This window comes from Bemisia tabaci, chromosome 9 (assembly GCF_918797505.1).
Source record: "Bemisia tabaci chromosome 9, PGI_BMITA_v3".
NCBI classification, from domain to species: Eukaryota; Metazoa; Arthropoda; class Insecta; order Hemiptera; family Aleyrodidae; genus Bemisia; species Bemisia tabaci.
The window spans coordinates 7,014,469-7,033,875 of record NC_092801.1 but is presented as its reverse complement, the minus strand read 5'-3'; the positions used below and the strand labels follow the sequence as shown (position 1 = coordinate 7,033,875).

Genomic DNA, 19,407 nt, shown 5'->3' with positions numbered 1-19,407 from the left:
GCAGTCCAAATGGAATATTATTAAAATCCGTTTCAATGGCTAGGGTTGAAAAATCTCATAAGCAACAACTAAGCAACTTAATGCATGTCTTGAAACTTTCTCTGAATTTTTCCTAGTTCGTAGAAAATATATGCTTATTCAATTTGGAGACAGTTATTAATGTTGCTGGGTTTTCATTTGGTGAAAAAAATAGGTAAGACACAGAAGAAAATGGGACAACATGTGCTAAAGTCAGATCATTTATGGTGAAATGCAAGTGAAATTAGAAATTCAAAATTAACTCTCGTATTAGTCGCCAGTGATGTTGTCAACATGCTAATATGTTTGCACACATTAAATTAAATCATACTGAAAAAAAGGTGTGTTTTGGAAAAAAATCAACGAAATGTAACGAAAATATATGGCTGTAATATAAAGACAAACAAATAAAATATTGGGTCAATACATAGGCATAAACAATATTATTTTTTTACACTTAAACGTTTAATAATAATAATCACAGATATGAACAGGACAGGGGGAAAAAATACTTACATGAAGGATGCACAACATCTCAATACTTCCCTTCTCTCTCAATTTCCTATTGTATGTGGGATCAATTTGTGGAGGATCAAGAGATGAGGTAACCACACCTGTTGTCGAAAGTAAGAAGGCCACTCAACTCAGATTTTTCATTTTCCCCCGCTTAGACGCAACTTTTTTTACAAGAGGCACTGTCCACAATCATGCTTAAGCTCTTGGTGAACATTTCTAAATATATAATGAAGTCATTCAAAGAGCATATAGAATGAATATTCTCTGATGTCCATTCAATAAAAAACTTCTGTTGGGGAGAAAATGGAAAATCTAGAAGAAAGGGCATTCTTGCGCACAACAGCAATCATGCATTCATCATAAAATATATTTTCATAAAACTAACAAATTTAACTTTAAAGCTCTACATGATTATGCTTAAAATAATAAAAATACACTGGGAATGGACAATTCAATAAAAAAGTGATTTCATTACCTAGTCCATTTTTATTGGTCTAATCATGGAGAAAAATTCCAATGAATTTAAAAATTTTAATAAAATTTGATTTTAAAAAAATGAAGTCCCTAAAAAAAACAGCGATGGTGAGGAACAATGCAAAAAAGAAAAATAGGGTTCTCCTCAGTTGGAACTGACAGGAGATTACATGTTACACATTGAATATCTTAAATTAATCACTGTTATGCTTGATATACTTTCGGTAAAAATTTCTAATGATACGATGAAGTCATTCAGAAAACACAAATTATGAATGTTCACTGATTTCCTTGTAACATAAAATTCTGTCAAAGAGAAGAATGAAAAATCCAGTGTACCTCAGGACGTTCTGGCATACGAGCGATCATCATTGTGGTCATGATCTTAAAGGTGTTTTCATCTTTAGAGCAGGCTAAAATTCTTTCAGCTTCTTTTGAAAGATTAATAAAATTTCCTTCCTATAGTAAAGGTAAAAGAAGAGGTCACCTAGTCATTATCAAATTTTCGTTTGGACACGGCCTTACACTCCTGTTGGCTATAGCTAATTAAAATACATGTTTTGAATATTAGTTAAACATACTGGAAGATCAATCGTCTGCATTCAGTCCATAACTTAAATGCCAAAGAGAAATTGCATGGGTTGCTTAAAGGAATGAGAATGAGGTACCTTCTGTAGTACCTCAATGGACCACTAGACAAGGCACAAATTCAAGCATTCTGATACAGGTTTCTTAATCAGAATTTCACGTAGAACACGATTCGCACAACGAAAATTACTGAAACTAACTCCTGACGAAGATATTAACCTTTTTATTTCACATTGGTTACGCGGATTTTGAACTGCCCGCTCACAAGGAACTCAAAGCTCTACGTGAGTCAAATCGCGCACTACAACAGTTTCAGCAAGCCTCTCAATCGAGCACTGTTCATTTCCCACCATGTGTTGTTCAAATTATAAGCAATTTGCTATAGCTGAGCCAAAGCGTCAAGATTGAGGTTGCCAGATTTTCATATAGCAGAGACTGTCACAATAATGTTCAACGCGCGATGTGAATCACGTAGAGCATTGAGTTTTATTGGCGGGTGGTTTGAATTCACGCATCAGGAATCATTAAATATCTTTGTAAGGAGTTGATTTCGGTAATTTTTGTTGTGCGCTTCGTGTTCTATGTGAAATTTTGGTTAAATATCATGTATCAGAATGCTTAAATTCGTACCTTGTCTGGCCCATTGTGAGAATTTTGTAGTTTCTGGCTTTGAGATGAAGGGCAAGGATGATTTTTCTTCCCTTTTTATTCTAAATCCAAGATAAAACAAAAAATATCAAAAATTAAAAGAGGCTCAGTTTCCTTTGAAAACGGGATATGAAAGCCAATAAATCTAAATGGTGGTATAGCGGTATACCAAGGTGTTTCACTAATAATTTGAAGTTAAAATGCCCAAACTTGTTGAACCTAACTAGAATCATCATAATTCGAGGTTCATAACTCCAAAAACAAAGTTATTTCGGAAAAGCTATTAGCAGTTTTAACATGATGAGCTTAGCACTCATAATTTTGGACTAAAAAGAATATTTACGCCGTTTATTGTCACAAAAATGAACGAGATTGCTCTCATGTTATTTTCAGTGATCCTTGAGGGCACTTTTATTGAAAACTCAAATTCGAATTATACGAGCTACCCCTGCAAACTTTTTTCTACCAAAAAATTTGCCTCTATGCTGAAGGTCCTTCTTCGCTTAACAGTTGTATTGATGGCCGAAGAGCGAAACCACTTATCTCCAATGGGGTGTTTCCAGTGGCGAGGCGTAATTAATCGATTATCGATATTCCCCCATTTGAAGCTGTGGTTAAGAACCGATTATTAAGGTGTTCGCTGTGAACACCCTGTTTATCGATCCTTTTTCACAGGTTTAAAGGGCAGAGCAATCGATATATCGCAAAGCACGCCCCGCCACCGGGTGTTTCAAAATTTCCTGTTTTTTTTTCTGTTTTATATTCTGAGGAGAAAAAATCGATGAAAGTTCCAAGAAATTGCATTGACTAGTTTCCCGAATGACTAAAGTATGACAGGAAGTCTGCAATGGCGCAAATGGGAATGTCGCTGCACTTTGGCCATCAACATATTTAAATATTGCTAGATGAGCTAAATTTCTCGATTTGAAGCTCTAATTGCACCGGTACTCAGCCTGCAATACTTCTATCGTTATGAATCATCGGAACCGGCAAGATGTGATTGAATTTCTTCCATTGACTTGCCCTTGGTCTCAGGAATCACAAAGTACACAAAAAATATACCGAGAAACGATAGGAAACTAAATGCTCCAAACGTTACATCTGACCCAAATCTGGTGGATAAAATACAGAAGTACTTTGTCACTAAGAAGCAACACACCCAATTGAAGAGGCAAACAATCGAACTGGCGGTCCCTTTGATTTGCGGTGAAAATATTTCTGAGATCAGCATGTATGGAATGGGGCCAAAACCGAGGGAAAATGCCACTATGAATCCACACACACTTAGAATTGGAAAAATCTGGAAACAAAAGAAGTGATTTATTAGAGATAGGTGAAAGAAAATCGATGATAAAACCAGGAAATTGCATTCTGATTGCTAAGTTTCAAATTTCTCATGTTCTGTTTTTTCACATGAGAACCAAACTCCATTACTTATTGTATTCAATTCTTGGAAAAAACATTTTGAAAGTCATCATTATCTCTTCAGAGGGCAGGGCTATATCCTGAATCATTTTGGTCAGAGAAATTCATTGTACGGAAGAATCTTCTAATTTGAAGACTGCAAGAAAAAAGGGTGGTGGATTGAATGAATATCAATGGCTAGAGTCAAAAAATGCGTACTGAAATTACAATGGTGTGAGGCCATGTTCGTTTTTTAATTTTTTAAACAGAGCTAATCGGCAGTTTTTGTTGAAAGTTTCAATGAATGTTTCACTTATTCTAAAGAAATCACAGAAAATTGATGAGAAATGACTCTACTTAGTCTTCCTTTAAGAAAATAAAACAAGATTGGAGATTTTAAAACCTTGCAATTGGGATATGCATTTTCTGCCTTTAGCCATCATTATGATGCTTTGTAAAAAGTATTAATTTTCATTCGGAAAAAAAAACTGTGTGTGCTGCAGGAACAGTTTGAACAAGAGGACCAAATTGTGGCTTCACTTTGGAAAATTCGCGGAAATAAAGGGTTTTCAGGATTAGAAGCTAAAGCTTTCTGTGACGCTGGCAGTATCCCCTTTCTCCTTCTCCAAAACATCATTTTTATCAAAACTGGAAATTAAAAATTATTCTTTCGTAAAGAATTTTCAGCTTAGCACAAAGTCCTTCACAAAATTCCTTTAGAAAGTTGGAAAAATTATTACCTGAACATGTGACATGTCGTAGTTGTGACTCAGAGCATAAAAGTATACGCCCAAGCCGCAAGTGCATCCTGTCATGACAACGCTACTAAAGAGAAGAAGAACCCTTCGGCCCAGTTTATCAATGATAAGTGTTGAGAGGTACGTAAATGCTACACAGACTGAGCCTACAATTATGGATGAGACATTATAGCTGAACGAACTGCCAGCATCCTGTAAAACACAAAAAACAGAAAAATTTGTGACAAACATCAAGGGATTTTGGCGAGCGATAGAAGGTAAAATATTGCATGTGTTGACGAAGTTTTCAACAAACACACTCACACATGGGCGATTTCTGGCGCAGATTTGCCGATATTTTAAGAAGGGATTGAGTCCCGAATAAATCCCATGCGGTTGCACATGGGAGCCCAGAAGATCAGTGGAGGCTGGTGATCAATTATCGATATTCCTCCATTTGAAGTTATAGTAAAGAATTGAATATTAAGACATTCGTTGCAAACGCCCTGTGTATTGATCCTCATTCATAGGTAAAAATGGCGGATAAATTGATATATCGCAAACATCGCCACGCCACTGCAAACGATCATCATGCATGAGATTATGACAAAAAGATTTATATATATGGTACGGTCATGTTCAGAGAATGGCAGAGGACAGGTTGCCGACTGTTCTTAAAGGAAAGTGCAGATGGTGCTAAATAAAAAACAGTGGATGGATGGGATTAGATCAGAAAAGTTAAAGTGTGAGATTCTCGAATGGTTGTGGTTTGACAGGGAACAGTAGTGGTTTGGTATTGTTGAGTGCCAGGAAGCCCTGCAAAGTGATAGACATGTATGTATTTGCAAAACGTATTTAATAACTGCAACATTTTTAATCATAGAAATTTCAACGATTCCTGAGGGAATTTCTGGAAGAGCCCGACATTTGCAATTTAACAGATGATTTCCAGAATGAATGATTTTCTTCAAAAAGAAAGTACATAACTACAGAAATTTGAGTGGTAAGAAAACAAACGAAAAAGTATATGTGTGATTGCGTATGAGAAAAAGGACCTGAATCATTTTTAGTATTAATCAAAATTTATCAGAAATGATTACTCAATTGAATTGAAAAATTAGAGTTCGAGATTTCAACCGAAAACCCAGTTCAGTGTCCGAAGGAATAAGTTATGAATGGTTTGGTTCATTTTTAAGCCAAAAGAAAACTCAAAGTTGCATTGTGATTCCATAATTATGGGCCTGGAACTTGACAGATTAAGACTTTAAATTTTCCCTTATAGTAGCATTTTTTGCTGAAAATTAAAATTACCATATCTTCGGTTTGGTTAGACAGTTTTGGGCGTTATTTGTGTTATTATGTTCATGAAACGGTCTTTTGAGCAGTGATATAAATATTTCAATGAAGGAATTAAAATAGCAAGTAAGTGCCTCATACCACATAGATGGTCATATTTCTTTAACAAATCTAAAAATTTTCTATCAAAAAAGTCAATTTGGAGGGGGAAAAATTAACTTACCTTAAAAATAGATGCAGCATAGAAAATAACCGCATTGACACCTGAAAACTGCTGGAAGAACATTACACCTAGACCGATGATGAGGCCTTTGACGGCAGCTGGTGAACGAATTGCAATAGAAAAAGGGATTACTTCAGTTTCACTGCTCTGGTTAGAAAGACACAAAGGCAAAGAGTTAGGAAATTGGACTCAAGGCAAAAATTTAAAAAAAAAAAATAATTTAAAGGTTCTTTGAAGTTTGAAAAAAAGTTGAAATTTTGGTAGAATCTGATCAAAAATACCAGGAGAACTCTGCTTACATCAACAAAACATGGATTTATAGGCAATTTTAAATGAATCACTAAACAATGATGGTAGAAAAATTAAAATACAATAATTGTGATAAATTCTCAGTTCAATTTTACTGTAATAGATAAAGTAGATCCTGGGAAAAGCTGCCTTTATTTTGCCCAAAGGACTTTCCTGAAATATGAAAATAAGTGCTTCAGGTCAAAATCAGCTTTTTCAGTTTTTGTAGTTTACAAAGTCTGGAACTGAGAGAAATCAAGAGTTGTTTTAGACAAATGGCGATTTGCCTGGATGAATTGCAGGTCATTTAGAGTGGTTCTAACAAAGCCCAATGTAAAAGTAAAATTTGAGCTTTGATCGGTACACTGCAAACTGGTGAGGCAAATCATAAATTTTCAAATATCATGTTAGATACATCCTAGAATATTTCAAACTGTAAGACAATATGTGTATGTCAGAAGAGTTTCATAAAGAATATAACTGTGATGGAAAGATAAATTCCTTATCATTTTAAGGGCTCAGAGACTTTTTCACATGGTTGGTCACGCATCTGCGTTCTTTGTGGTCTTCTGGGGGTAAATAAAAAATACACACCGAATCTACTAGCGCCGACAAATCGACAAGCTCTGTTAGAATGTTGTAATTAGGACCACGCAGAGACTGCAAACTTTGTTTGGCTTCATCTATCCTGCCTAGTTTAAGATGGTAAACAGGGGACTCCGGAATCATACAGATGAACACAAGATAGACTGTTGGCAGGACCATACAGATCAGCGACAAATGAAAAAGAGACAGCTGAAATAAAATAAGACGGAGAGTGATGTTAACTGATCAAAATCAAGCATTACAAACTACAGATTTCATTTCATATTAAGATGAATTTAATCGATTGTCATTATGGAAACAACACTACTTTGGCCTTTCATAAATTACGTAAAGCTCTAGGGGAAAGGGGAGGTCAAGGACAGAGTTACGCCATTTTAATTTCATGTGTGAAAGAATGGTGACCTACGTCACAAAGACGTTTTGATAGTGTAAGAGGGGTTTGAAAAATCCAAAATTTAGCATTACACACTTGATGGATAGCCCCTTAAAGACCTGCTCTTTTATGCAGCTGTGATAAATGTATCACTTAAAAACCATGCAATATTAATTATTCTTCAAATATGTGCACACTCAAAAAATGCATATTCCTGAAAATTACCATCCAGTACATGGCTACACACAAATTTTGGCGGTTGTTTATCATTCAAATTTGCTTAAATCAGACACTTTCAAAGATCCCAGTGTCTGTCTTTGATAACTTCTGAATTGCTACCAAGCTGTCGATTTTTTTTAATGCCCTGCTAACAAAGATATTGAGGAAAAAATCAGTTACATGGAGCTACTTATAACTGCATTACATTTTGCAAAAAGAAACAAAGAGCATACCAATGTCGCTGAGGTGTGCAACTTTTTTCATTTTGCAAATATAAACTAAACATCTGAACAAGTTATGTCTTTACTCCCAATAAATTATTAATTCAAGACGGAAATTGCCTTGTAAATTTATTTTATAGCATGATTTCAGTAATTTTGTTGCAAGGAATGTATGTGGCACAATCGCACAACAATGGAATGCTCTTGGTTCCTTTTTGATAAATGCAATCAAACTTGCGTGATCATTGGAAACAGTAAAAAGGGCTCTTTCAGGCAAATTCTATGAACTGTAGAGATAAAGTACGAATAGATTCAACTTACAAAACTTCCAAGTATATAGAGGAACAGGATTCCAGAGACAACTTGCAATTGAAAGATGGTTCCTAGTGTTCCACGAACTTCTTTCTGACATATTTCTGCAGTGTACATTGGACATATAATGGTGAAAGCTACCGCAAGTTGTGCCCAAAATAAAGCGTCCAAGACATAACATTAAAACCTGAATCAATGGATTAGATCTGAATTAATCACTATTTGGCCGATTCGGATTTCCCTTCATACTTTTCTTAAAGTGAACAGTAAAAGAGATAATTACTTCTTCTTGATTTGTCTTGATTAGAAAACGAGAAGTTCCTGAAAAGAGGAGTGCTTCTGTTTCCGCAACTTAGGAATAATGACTGAAGTGAACAATAATGCGTCTCAATTGTGTTAGAAAATTTCAGATATTGTTACAAAACTTCAGTTACATTTTATTTTACTGACTAGAATTGAATGAACCCTCTACGACATGAATTAATTTTGGATCTAAGGTTCTGAGAGACACTGATCTATTTGTAACTTGCATAAAAAGATAGAGTATAAACTTTTTTTTTCAAAATTTTTAATTTTTGAGAATCAGTATATTAAAAGAAAAAGAAAAAAAAACTAATGAAATTTTGCAAAATCATGCCACAGAGGAAAGGTTTAATTTTTAAAAACCCAAAACAATTGTTACAAATTTGTAACACTATGCCATAGAGGGTTAACTTCATTGCTTGAAATTTTTGTGGAATGTTTTCAAACATAGAGAAAAAATGATGAGTATTTTCTAGCTTTCTTCTTAAAAAATAAAATGCGATGAGCAGTCTGCAATGTTGCAAACCAAGATTCGTGTTATCTCAATTGAATCGTATAGTTTGATTGAAAACATGTCATCTCCTTTTTTCTGAAACTATCCTCTACCCTTGCAGATCAGATTCCTGGCCTTTTTCTTAGATAAAAGTGCTTCAAGGCTCTGAATGCATCTTTATCTGTAGAAAGTAGATACCACAAATAATAGCTGCTAAAAAGAGGACAGTCAAAAATTCCGGCCATTTTAGATGGCATGTTTTCCAACTATACAATTCAATTTAATCATTATTATGGGCTTTGCCTTTGAACTAACTACCTACCACAGTCAAAAGTAAAAACCTTTGAAAATGTGTCATTTTCATCAAAGATGATAGGAGCAGAAACTTAACGGTTGTAGCAAACTCAATCAGTCAAAGATCAAAGAAATTGAAATTATTCGAAGATCAAGGTACAAAGTTTGAATAATAAGAGCCTGATATTCTTTCTAAAATAAAATATTAGTTCAATGAGACCTTACCGAGTCAGCCCAAACAATCAGGCTCCACCCAATCGTACATGGTAGAACAACAACAATCATAGTATTTTTGCGACCCAAAATATCAACAACCAGCGCTGTCAGAATGCAACCAAGAATGGCTCCAATCGGCATGATGCCACCAATCCACGACATGTCATTCTCATCCACTGGAAATCCATCCTCACAATTTTCCAGTTTCACAGCAGCTGGAGAAGACCAAGCTATGATTGTGCCGCATATGAAACCTCCGATTGTGACTGGAAAAATAAGAATTTGCAAGGTAAGAAGCAATGCCCAAGTAGCAGCGAACTCGATAAATAGCGATTTTATCAGTTGGTTATCGCGATTAAATCGGTGGCAATATATCGAGATATTATCGCATTAAAAATTGCGATATATGGCGATTAAATTGCTGTGCATCGCAATTTTTGGTTCGATAAAATCGTGATCAATTTTCGTTGATATAATCGAGATTAAATTGCCATTTATCTTGATTTTTATTTGAAAAATATCGTGATAAATTGTTGGGCGATAAAAGCGCGATAAGATTGAGGATAATCGCTCAGATGTTGATGATCCTGGCCATTTTATCGCCGATAAAATTGCAATATATAGCGATTTTTACGTTGAGAAATGCTACTTGGGTGGTGCAAATTTTAGGTCATTTGGTTTCATATATTCAACCTATCGTCTGCTGGTCCAGTATAATGGCACGCAATGGATAGATAAATTGAGGAACTGAGTTCAGTGGAAAAAAGCTGATCAACAACAAGGTGAGCTCTCTCCCCCCTTAATCTTGCACTGAAAATCACTGGAATTCATTTTTGGGCTCTAATGATAATTTTCGGAATGTTTTTGCCTTGATGATCCACCAGAGTAGTGTAAGCCCAACGCTGTTCTACCATTCTGTGACTAGCAGTATTTAGGCTACATTTTCTGTGTTTTTTTCTAGTGATGGTTCAGTTAGTAATTCATAGTAATTTCAGTGTCGACTATCACTGGACTACTCATCTTACTCACCGATAATTGTTGCAAGATACTGTGGTAATACTTTTGCTACCCCAGGTTCAAAAGTCAAAATTGATGGACGCCGTGTTGGGATTAAATTTTCCAAGTCACCTGCAATTGGCTGAAATAAAAAATACCAATGAAAATAAGAAAGAGAACATTCAGACCCAAAACTTTCTACAACCAATTGATGATGGATCTGTGCTTAGAGGAGGAGAAGAAATCAATTGGTGAATTCAACTTGGTTAACGACACTGATTCATGTAGCAAAATTCAGCATGTTGACGTCCAAAATGCAAAACCACATACCTCCACTTACAATGTTGTAAACTTCTTGTCATACTTTATTTTTTCTCTGGAAGGCTAATCTACGTAATTTCTTGAGAACTTCCTTGGTTCTTTCTCTCCGATAGCAGAATAATCTGCATACGTTTCTACCTATAGGGTAGGCTTGTTTTTCTTCAAAAAAATAAAATGAAGAGCTTGGAGAACAAAGGCGCATGAGTGCAGTTTTTGCTATTCTGAGAAATGCGTGATTGAAGTTTCGAAATTGTGGGGATCCTAACAGTGGAAAGAAAGTTTAAAAAAAGTCCATTGTAGGGTGTGGAAGACAAAGGAAAAAGCTAACTTCTAAACTTGTGTGAAAAATGAAAGTTTTAACACAGTGAGGTATACATATGAATCTACTTTTGTGTGAGAAAAATCGCTCAATTCATCAGAAAACCAAAGGGTACAAAAGAGAAACTTACAAAAGAATCCATGGTTGAGAGTACTTAGGTGCTTGGATGGCGCAGGCTAGGATTCCTTCTGAAATTATGTAATTGTAGTCACAGAATAGGCATGAGTGTAAGAAAAAATGACAGTGATAGAAGATTTACTTAGGAGCGCCAATTTAATGATAAAGAAGAGAAAACAATAAAACTTTCTGGGTAAGTAGGCGAAGACCTACTTAGGAATAGGCGACAACAAACACTTTCAGATGGTTGACTCTTTGAAACACTAAGGACAAAATTACATTCTAGAAAACTTCCGTTCCCGACGTCATCTTATGACAGGTAGGAAAAAAAATCATCCTCGTTGAAAATTATGAAACAAAGCGAATTTGAAGCGATTAAACGATAAACTTATCAAATTTTTTTATTGGATTTCATCAATGTTTCACAGGTTAAGCCCTGATAAGACCAAACAAAAACAAAACATTCGACTACGTCATAGGCAATGTAGCCACCCTTATCAAAACATCACTACGGATCATTAGAATCGATGAGAGATTGATGCAGGGTCTAGCGAGGAACACTAGGGGATTTAGAAGTTCATGCGAATTATAGAGCATTGAGAGTGCGGACGTAAATTTTTTTCGTGATTATTGCGGCAGAAATATTGAAAAAACACGATTTTTTATTTGAATCCAAGGCATTCTGTGAGCGAGTAAAACTTCACGCTGCTTATGAGAATAACTTGCTTGAAATGATAACACACAGCGCTGCCAAGCTGTTCCATTAAAAAACTTTGTAAAAATTAGCTTTATTTCTCTTTTATACTGATATATTTTTTCATAATATTGAGTTTGAAAAAGTATTTGCTAAGATGCAATTACTCCACTCCTTCAACCTTTTGAAAATAGGCATGAAAGAAGAGGGCAAAATGGGAGATTGGAAATCCGACACACCAGCAAAGCAAATACGTCAGATCTGCGAGGGGACTTGACACCAGCAGAGCGCCCCGTTGTTTTCATCAGTAGGTCTTGGACCAGATGTTCTCGTGGAGGTGATATCCGCGTTCCTTCCAACGCGATCATTATTTTGTAATATTATTCTTGTAATTCTTACCACATCGCTACCCCAATTCGTTTCGTGTGTGTATAGTTTGTTTATTTTTGTAGTGCCGTAATCTATAATGGTTCTGAATGGCGAAGTTTTCTAGTGTGTTTGTGTTTTTTTCGTGCCTCATCAGTTTCTGTGCTGATAATTGTGTTGCTTCTAAACTTGGTGAGTAGCTGCAGCTCCACTCTCTTATTTTTAGCAATGTTGCATGCATCTCTCACTAAAACTGCAATCACCCCTCAAAACCGTACAAAGCAGATCGATGTTATGGCATCCCTTTAATGTATCCGGATCAGTGCGTTACCTGTACCTACATTTCTTGTAGGTACACCCGGATCAGCTGAGGCTTCATTATCTACCTGTACCTCTGTAGCAGGTGTATGGACAATACTTCCACCCACTGAATTTTTCCCTCTAAACCATGCAAGATGCTCTGTTGCCTCTCGCTGCATAGCAGAACTGTGTAACATAACATCCCTGGGCATTGTTTTTGTATTGGTCGTTTATCCATGTAGTCAATGTAACGCAACCTATAAATATTTCAAGTCAACTCATGCCTTAGGTTGAGTAATGGTTGGATCAACTGTTTCATTGAAAATCTCATAAGTAGAATAGCTCACGTACATAACATTGCTTATTCCTTTTGCATGAATCTGTATTTAGGTATTTCTTATTTCGGTCTGTATTTTACGCAACTTGTTTCATTGAATTCAGGAATGTCACAAAATCAAATTATCAGCATATGTTACAGTTGCATAATACTAAAAAGTTGGAGGCAACGTCTATATTTTTTTTCTCCTTCTAAGTAATTCAAGTAGCTCTCAAGGGCTGATCCCATCTTTCCTATCCGGCTGAAGCGTATGTCTCTAAAACACTTACACACGCGTACGTCTCGTTACTTAATATCAAATGTCATTATTAGCTTATTCTAAAGATGACAAAAAAACGCTGTTGTATCATGCACATCATTGCGATGATTTTGCACACACTGGGTTCATTTTATTATAGGTATAGAGAACTTTGTGTTGGATGTCATCTTACCTGTGAATCTCAATCCACAGTTTTAAGGCTTCCCTGTTGGAACTTAAAAGTTTCTAATCCAGGGAAAGGTCACCATTCCTAGGTCAGTATAGGTGAAAGTAGAGATGGATCAAGAGGAAAAAGATATTTTGACCAAGGAATTAAGGTTAGTAAAGTTCACTGATAATGAATGGCAAGGAATGAGGGCACAAATTAGTACTTAGGTAAGGAAATAAAATTCAAAACCTTAATGATCTAGTCCATGAGCATGTTTAAAATATTAGTTCTCTGTTTGATTTCCCAAGAACCGGTTTCAAGCTGAAGAAGTCTAGTTAAAGTAAACTTTGCATGAATGATTGATGTTGCTATTCATTCAATTTTCACTTGTCAGACGGCTACTGAAATCAACATGAAGAAAAACCATTAAAAAAAAGAAAAAAAAACTTGAAATGAAAATGCCCTCCCTGACTCATTGACTGCTAAAAATCAAGTCTGCATATTTTGACGAAATATTTGCCCTCTTCTACATTGTCATGCTCAAAATCTATGCTGTGGAAGTCATCGCTCTGAAAGTTCAAGCAGGAAAAGTTTATCTCTTGGATTGATACTGCTGGCGAACTACATGCAGTGATACAATCAGTTGCTAGACTTTTTGACCCCAGGTTCTATTGTAAATTCCCTCTGTCCCGTCATTCTTCATTTATTTGATAAGTGTTCTGATAGATACCGTACAATCCTCCGCCTCCGGGTAGAGGGGAGGGGGGGGGGGGGGGTTTGTTAATTGATAACCAATGCGCGTTGACAGTAAAATGCAAGACCTAGAATAATAAATGAGGAAATCACAAGATGTAGGTACACGGCCTCTGTTTTTTTCTTCTTCTTCCTCTTCTTCTTTCTTCTTGTAAAAGTTAAAGAAAAGAAGGCTACGAAAAAAGCGATCAGCAGTATGAAACCGAGTTAATGAGGATGAAAAAAAACAGGGGGCGTTTTGACAGAAAATTTGGTTTTCACACCCAACTATGATTTACGATACCTAAGTACTACGTCTAGAAGTCTAAAATAAACAATGAAAATTAAGTAGGTAATATGACAGACCGACGCCAAACACGTATACGCACTTTGAGACTGCGACAGACGATCCGCCATCTTGTTTCTTGAATTTACTTTACTTGTAACAGCGACGTCAAACGATCTTCTGGTAGCAATCTGGGAGTACGTAAACTTATTTGACGTGGACTCCTAATACCTAGTGGAAGTCCTCCAAAATGTCATTGATTTCGGTTTTGAAAAGCAACCATTCATACTCCATGGATGCACGTGTTGCCTAAGAAAAACTTGAAGGCGTCCTATCTTCTCTTGGCTGCATCGTGAAGCACATTTTCCGCTGCGTAATAACCGCAGCAGAGGCAAGAATACCCAATCACGGACCTTCAATGCGGTTGCTGAAAATTTTCACTCGCGTCTCATTCCCTCCAGTGCTACTCGAGTTTTTCGAGCGAATTATTTAGAGAATATTATCGGGAAAACAAAGGAAAACAAACGATATGTTGAACAAAAACGATGATCAGGCCTCTTCCGGAAAGCGAGATGTAACAGAAAGTTGAAAAAATTAATCACAGCGTCTGGATGCAACTATACGTGCTCCGTGGACGCGCGTGTTGCGTGAAAAAACTTGAAGGCGCTTCGACTTTTCTTGGCCGCACTGAATAATGCGCTGCGCGCAGCGAGTCAATCAGTGGTAAACGTCCGACTAAGGCGATTTCGGCTGATCCCATGTCTGGCGGCTGAAAAGTGAATCTTAAGGGTTATTTTTTAAGAATCTGGCACTAGCTAGGGCCAAATTATTTCCATTTACGCGCCACATCCCACCTAACATGAACGAATGAAACATTACGTGAATTCCTTATTTCAGCTCAGTTACATAATGAAGCAGGGTGTCTACCGTCAGTAATAATCGGAAAATGTTAGGAAAATCGGTAATAGTTCAGGAAATTCTGAGTGCCTCGAGCAATTTTTGTGAATTTTCCGACTGCTGATTCATTCTATCAAATATCTTGGTTTTTTAAACCGAACGAGTGTCAATTTGGTGTATAAAATCAGGAATGCTCGTCTGAATTATCAGGAAATGTCAAGGAAATCCAAGATTAAATTTTAGTGGACACCCTGCAGTCCTGCTAAATATCTTTAACTTTAGTTTGTCACAACCTCCACGAATGTGAATTTAAACGGTTGATCGTTAATAAACTGAGTCCGGAAACAATTTTTCGCGTTTTTGCGTGTTTTAAATATTATTTTTTAAGGCTATGACGCCCGCCAGTGCTGTATAATTATAACAGAGGCCAACATTTCAAACTACGGACCTCTAATCTGCCGCACTAAGGAAGAACGCCGTATGAACATTCAGGCGTTGCCAAATTTCCCTCGTAATAATCGAATTTCCTGGTAAACTTATGAATATTTTTCTTCCTGTTAATCAGATAATTTTGCTCGCAGTTCCAGCGAAAAGTCCTGAAAATTTCAAGGTGAAATATTCATAACTTTCTTAAAAAATGAACAACTTATCGCGGGAAATTTGGCAACCCTCGAATGCTCGTACGGCGTTTTTCCTTGGCACGGCGGCAGTAACGGTCTTTGAAAATTTTAAAAGAAACTGTGTACATTAGATTTTCGTCACTCTTAGTTCTTTTGATTGTGTTCATGTTCATTCGTACTAAGTTTCTTTTTGCGTATACACATCCACTTATGCAACGAGAGAGTGTGGGCTGCACGCCACGCCGCAGTAGGGAAACTGAAACCGTAGTCGTAGTGGCCCACCGCAAACCTTGAATGAAAGAGGAGAGGAGAGCCTGCCTTGGATTCTGCAGCATCCTGATTGTCGTCAAAAAAACCGATAAATTGAGACTTACGTATCGAAAGGAATGTCGATTAAGGAGAATGAACTACTAGATAAGGTACGAATTTCAGCATTCTGATACATGTTTCTTGATCAAAATTTCGCGTAGAACACGATGCGCACAACGAAAATCACCGAAATCAACTCCTTACGAAGATATTCAATAATTCTCGATGCGTGAATTCAAACCACCCGCTCGTGAAAACTCAATGCTCTACGTGATTCACATCGCGCGCTAAACGTTTATCATGACAGTCTCTGCGATATAAAAATCTGGCAACCTCGATCTTGACGCTTCGGCTCAGCTATAGCAAATTGCTGATAGTTTGAACACCTTATGGTGGGAAATGAACATTGCTCGATTGAGAAGCTTGCTGAAACCGTTGTAGTGCGCGATTTGACTCACGTAGAGCTTTGAGTTTCTTGTCAGCGGGCAGTTCAAATTTCTTGTAACCGATGAGAAATAAAAACGTTAATATCTTCGTTAGGAGTTGGTTTTCAATAATTTTCGTAACGCGAATCGTGTTCTACGTGAAATTCTGGTTAGGAAACATGTATCAGATTGCTTAAATTCGTACTTTGTTTGGTGGTTCACTCTTTAAGTGTACTGCGCTTTAACTTCACCTGGGGATGGATCTTGCAGTTTGCTAATGGTGCTCTCGCATGTGTCGTCGTTTTCCGAGCGAAGGAAGGTATTTCTATCCAAAGGTTGCAAAATTGACACAATCAATTCAATTGTTTACAAGAGTGTACCTGCGAATTTTTTTTTTGGAAAATTTACCCGATTCTTACAATCATGAGAGAGAAGGAAAAGCAGTAAAATCTCCAGTCATATATTGCCGAAGATTCACCCGGTAAAAATGTAATTTGGGCGGGAAAATTGGACAACACGTCGCCTACCGCGCATAGGGGCGTAACCGCAGATTTTGACATTTTGAGTTTTTAGTCGATTCTTATGTAATAGAGGGTGCTCTTTCGATCTAGCTTACTCTGAAAGCTCAAATCCGAATAGTTTTTGAGTTATTAAGCAAAAACATATAGGCGTATCTACATTTTGCTCTCCTCGTGAGCGCGCATAGAGGCGGATCAGCGCGAAACGGGGATAGCTCAGCTGTTACGCCTGTATGCGCGGCGCTACCTGGGTCCATTCTACTCATCCGCCCGCACTCAATGGTCAGTTCTTCGAGGGACCGCCTCTATCCTTCGGGAAAATCCCGATCGGCTCTCACTCTCTTTTCCATACGCATCAACAGAATGCCTTTCCGTGTTTTACAATGCCAACATTGGTACCAAATTGGCAAAATGATCTGCTTATATGCACTGTGTTTAAAGCTCCAGCGACTTTAAATAAATTTGGCAATCTCCTTGCCGGTGCCAGCGATTGAAGTCTGGCATTCATCGACATGTATGAAAACGACCAGAATTCGTGGTAATCGTACCAGCTGAATTTACTGCATGATTTCGGGCGTCAAAACTGGCTTGCTGCTTACCGAAGACCTCTTTTTTCTTTGAAAGGTTTCAACATCTCATGGCCTAATAATCAGACAAAAGTATTGAACAAAAACTTGCAAATGAATGGAAAACGTGGGAATGCTGTAAAACTTGGAGAGGTCACGTCAGATTATACCTTCAATTTCCAAGTCTACTTCAGTCTCTCTCAAAATTTACCTAGCGTGTTGGCTGACCGGTATAGGTGAGGTGCATTCCGGGTCGCAAGTTCTATGATCTTCGGTCGCGATTTGGTTTAGAAAAAAACATGCTTGTCGAGTATGATTTTAAACTGCAAATAATGTGCATTCGTAACAGCTTAATTTGATACCATCGAGACATAAATCAGAATTCAAAATGGGTTCGCGTGTGCGTATTGTTTATGCGCAACAAGCATTATCACTATGAGATAATCACAGCAACGGAAAGCAGCGAACGCAGTTTTAGTGAATACGAGTTAGATATTGATGTTTCTGATTCAGATGAAGTCTCTCAATCAAAACTCAAGAAAATAAAACGATCCTCATTGTGACAATTTCTCATTTTCTGACACCGAGCCATTATCGATGTTTAAACCCCAAAATTGTGTCCCCACGGGGAACCAGTGCGTCCAATGCCGGAGAGATATGTGCGCACCATGTCTTAGGTGCAGAGTTTTTTTGCCACCATCATTGCAAAGAGAACATTAAACGTTTTGAAGATAGACTTAATCAAACGTTAAATCAATCAGCCTCAACAAAACCTAATTTAAAATGAGACCTTTAACCAATGAAAAACATGCCAATCTATTAGCACTCTGCTCAGATCATCCCGTATAATTTGCGAACAATAGAATATTAATTATATAAAAATTTACAGTTCAAATTACAGAATATCTGAAATTAGAGAGAAAAGAAACGAAGAAAAAGAAGAAATTATGGAAAACGAAGTGTAATAGATTTTACGATTATTATCCCGGCCATTTTTTTCAATACATATTAATAACTTTATTTTAAACGTTAAAAATATAAAGAGTATTTTAAATTCCTTCTTCTTCATCTTCGTTCCTTTTTTCCACAGAAAGTAGAGTTAAACGAGTTATAGTCACAATCTTTGCAACTGTTACTAGAGGAAAAATTGTAAGTTGAAAAAATCGTTTCCTTAATTTCAAATTCCTTTTAGTACTCTTCATATGGAACAAATACCTTTACAGGCAGCAAATAAACAAGGAAATAATTTAAAACAATTAACGCCATTAAACGATAACATAATGATACGCTACATGGTCGATGGCGATACCTAGGAGAGGAAGACTCCTACCTGACTGTTAGAAATCAGGGGCGTATCGCGCCTGTTAACCACTCCGTGTGCCGCGCATAGGGGCGTAAGTACACGCATATTTTTAAAACCGGGTTTTCACCTTGTTTTAATACTCATTTCGGTATTTTGCTTACATATCCTGAAAGTAGATCATCTTCTGGTTCTATGTCTGTAAAAATCACTTCGAAATTTTAATTAGGGACCTAATTACGAAGCGCGGAAACATTGCAAAATCTTCTTTCCGCTCTCCTGAAAAATCGTAAAAATGTAGTTACGCCCCTATGCGCGGTAGCCGACGAACATTGAAATGTAGGTACGTTATTTCGTGATTATTTCGTTGCTTCGCATTCATATCATCGGGGTTTTTGAGCGTTGTAAGACTCCGGCTCAGAATTTCACTCCGAAATTCTGGTAATGCACATTGAGCGTCGATATTTTGTCTCTGTTGGTTTACTTTCCTTCAATTTTTGCCTTCTTTCAAAAAAAGCTCTCAAGTTGAGGCCAAAATGGAGGGGGATATCCCATCCTACCCTGAGAGTCCACCTCTACATCAAGACAAACTCTCCATGCAAAGATAGGGAGCAAATACATTAGCAGTGATGACGTGTTTTCAGTTTTAGAGTCCCCAAATAAAGTGG

The 19,407-nt window shown here is 36.9% G+C and overlaps 2 protein-coding genes across 2 annotated transcripts in view; one reads left to right on the top strand and one right to left on the bottom strand.

The window, feature by feature from the left end:
* Nucleotides 1–388: 388 nt before the first annotated feature.
* On the bottom strand, nt 389–11,430 carry LOC109033310 (facilitated trehalose transporter Tret1). The gene is given in 9 exon segments (XM_019045882.2): nt 389–3,544; nt 4,389–4,598; nt 5,905–6,051; nt 6,787–6,987; nt 7,933–8,058; nt 8,060–8,110; nt 9,239–9,495; nt 10,259–10,367; nt 10,996–11,430. Coding segments are annotated over 9 exon segments (1,443 nt in total). The 5' UTR covers nt 11,008–11,430; the 3' UTR covers nt 389–3,214.
* A 528-nt stretch (nt 11,431–11,958) lies between these two features.
* The window catches only part of Meltrin (disintegrin and metalloproteinase domain-containing protein meltrin), a 207,457-nt gene continuing 200,008 nt past the window's right edge, over nt 11,959–19,407 (top strand). The window contains exon 1 of the mRNA XM_019045632.2: nt 11,959–12,234. Coding sequence (XP_018901177.2) covers nt 12,153–12,234 — 82 coding nt within the window. The 5' untranslated portion in view covers nt 11,959–12,152. The remainder of the gene's footprint in view (nt 12,235–19,407) is intronic.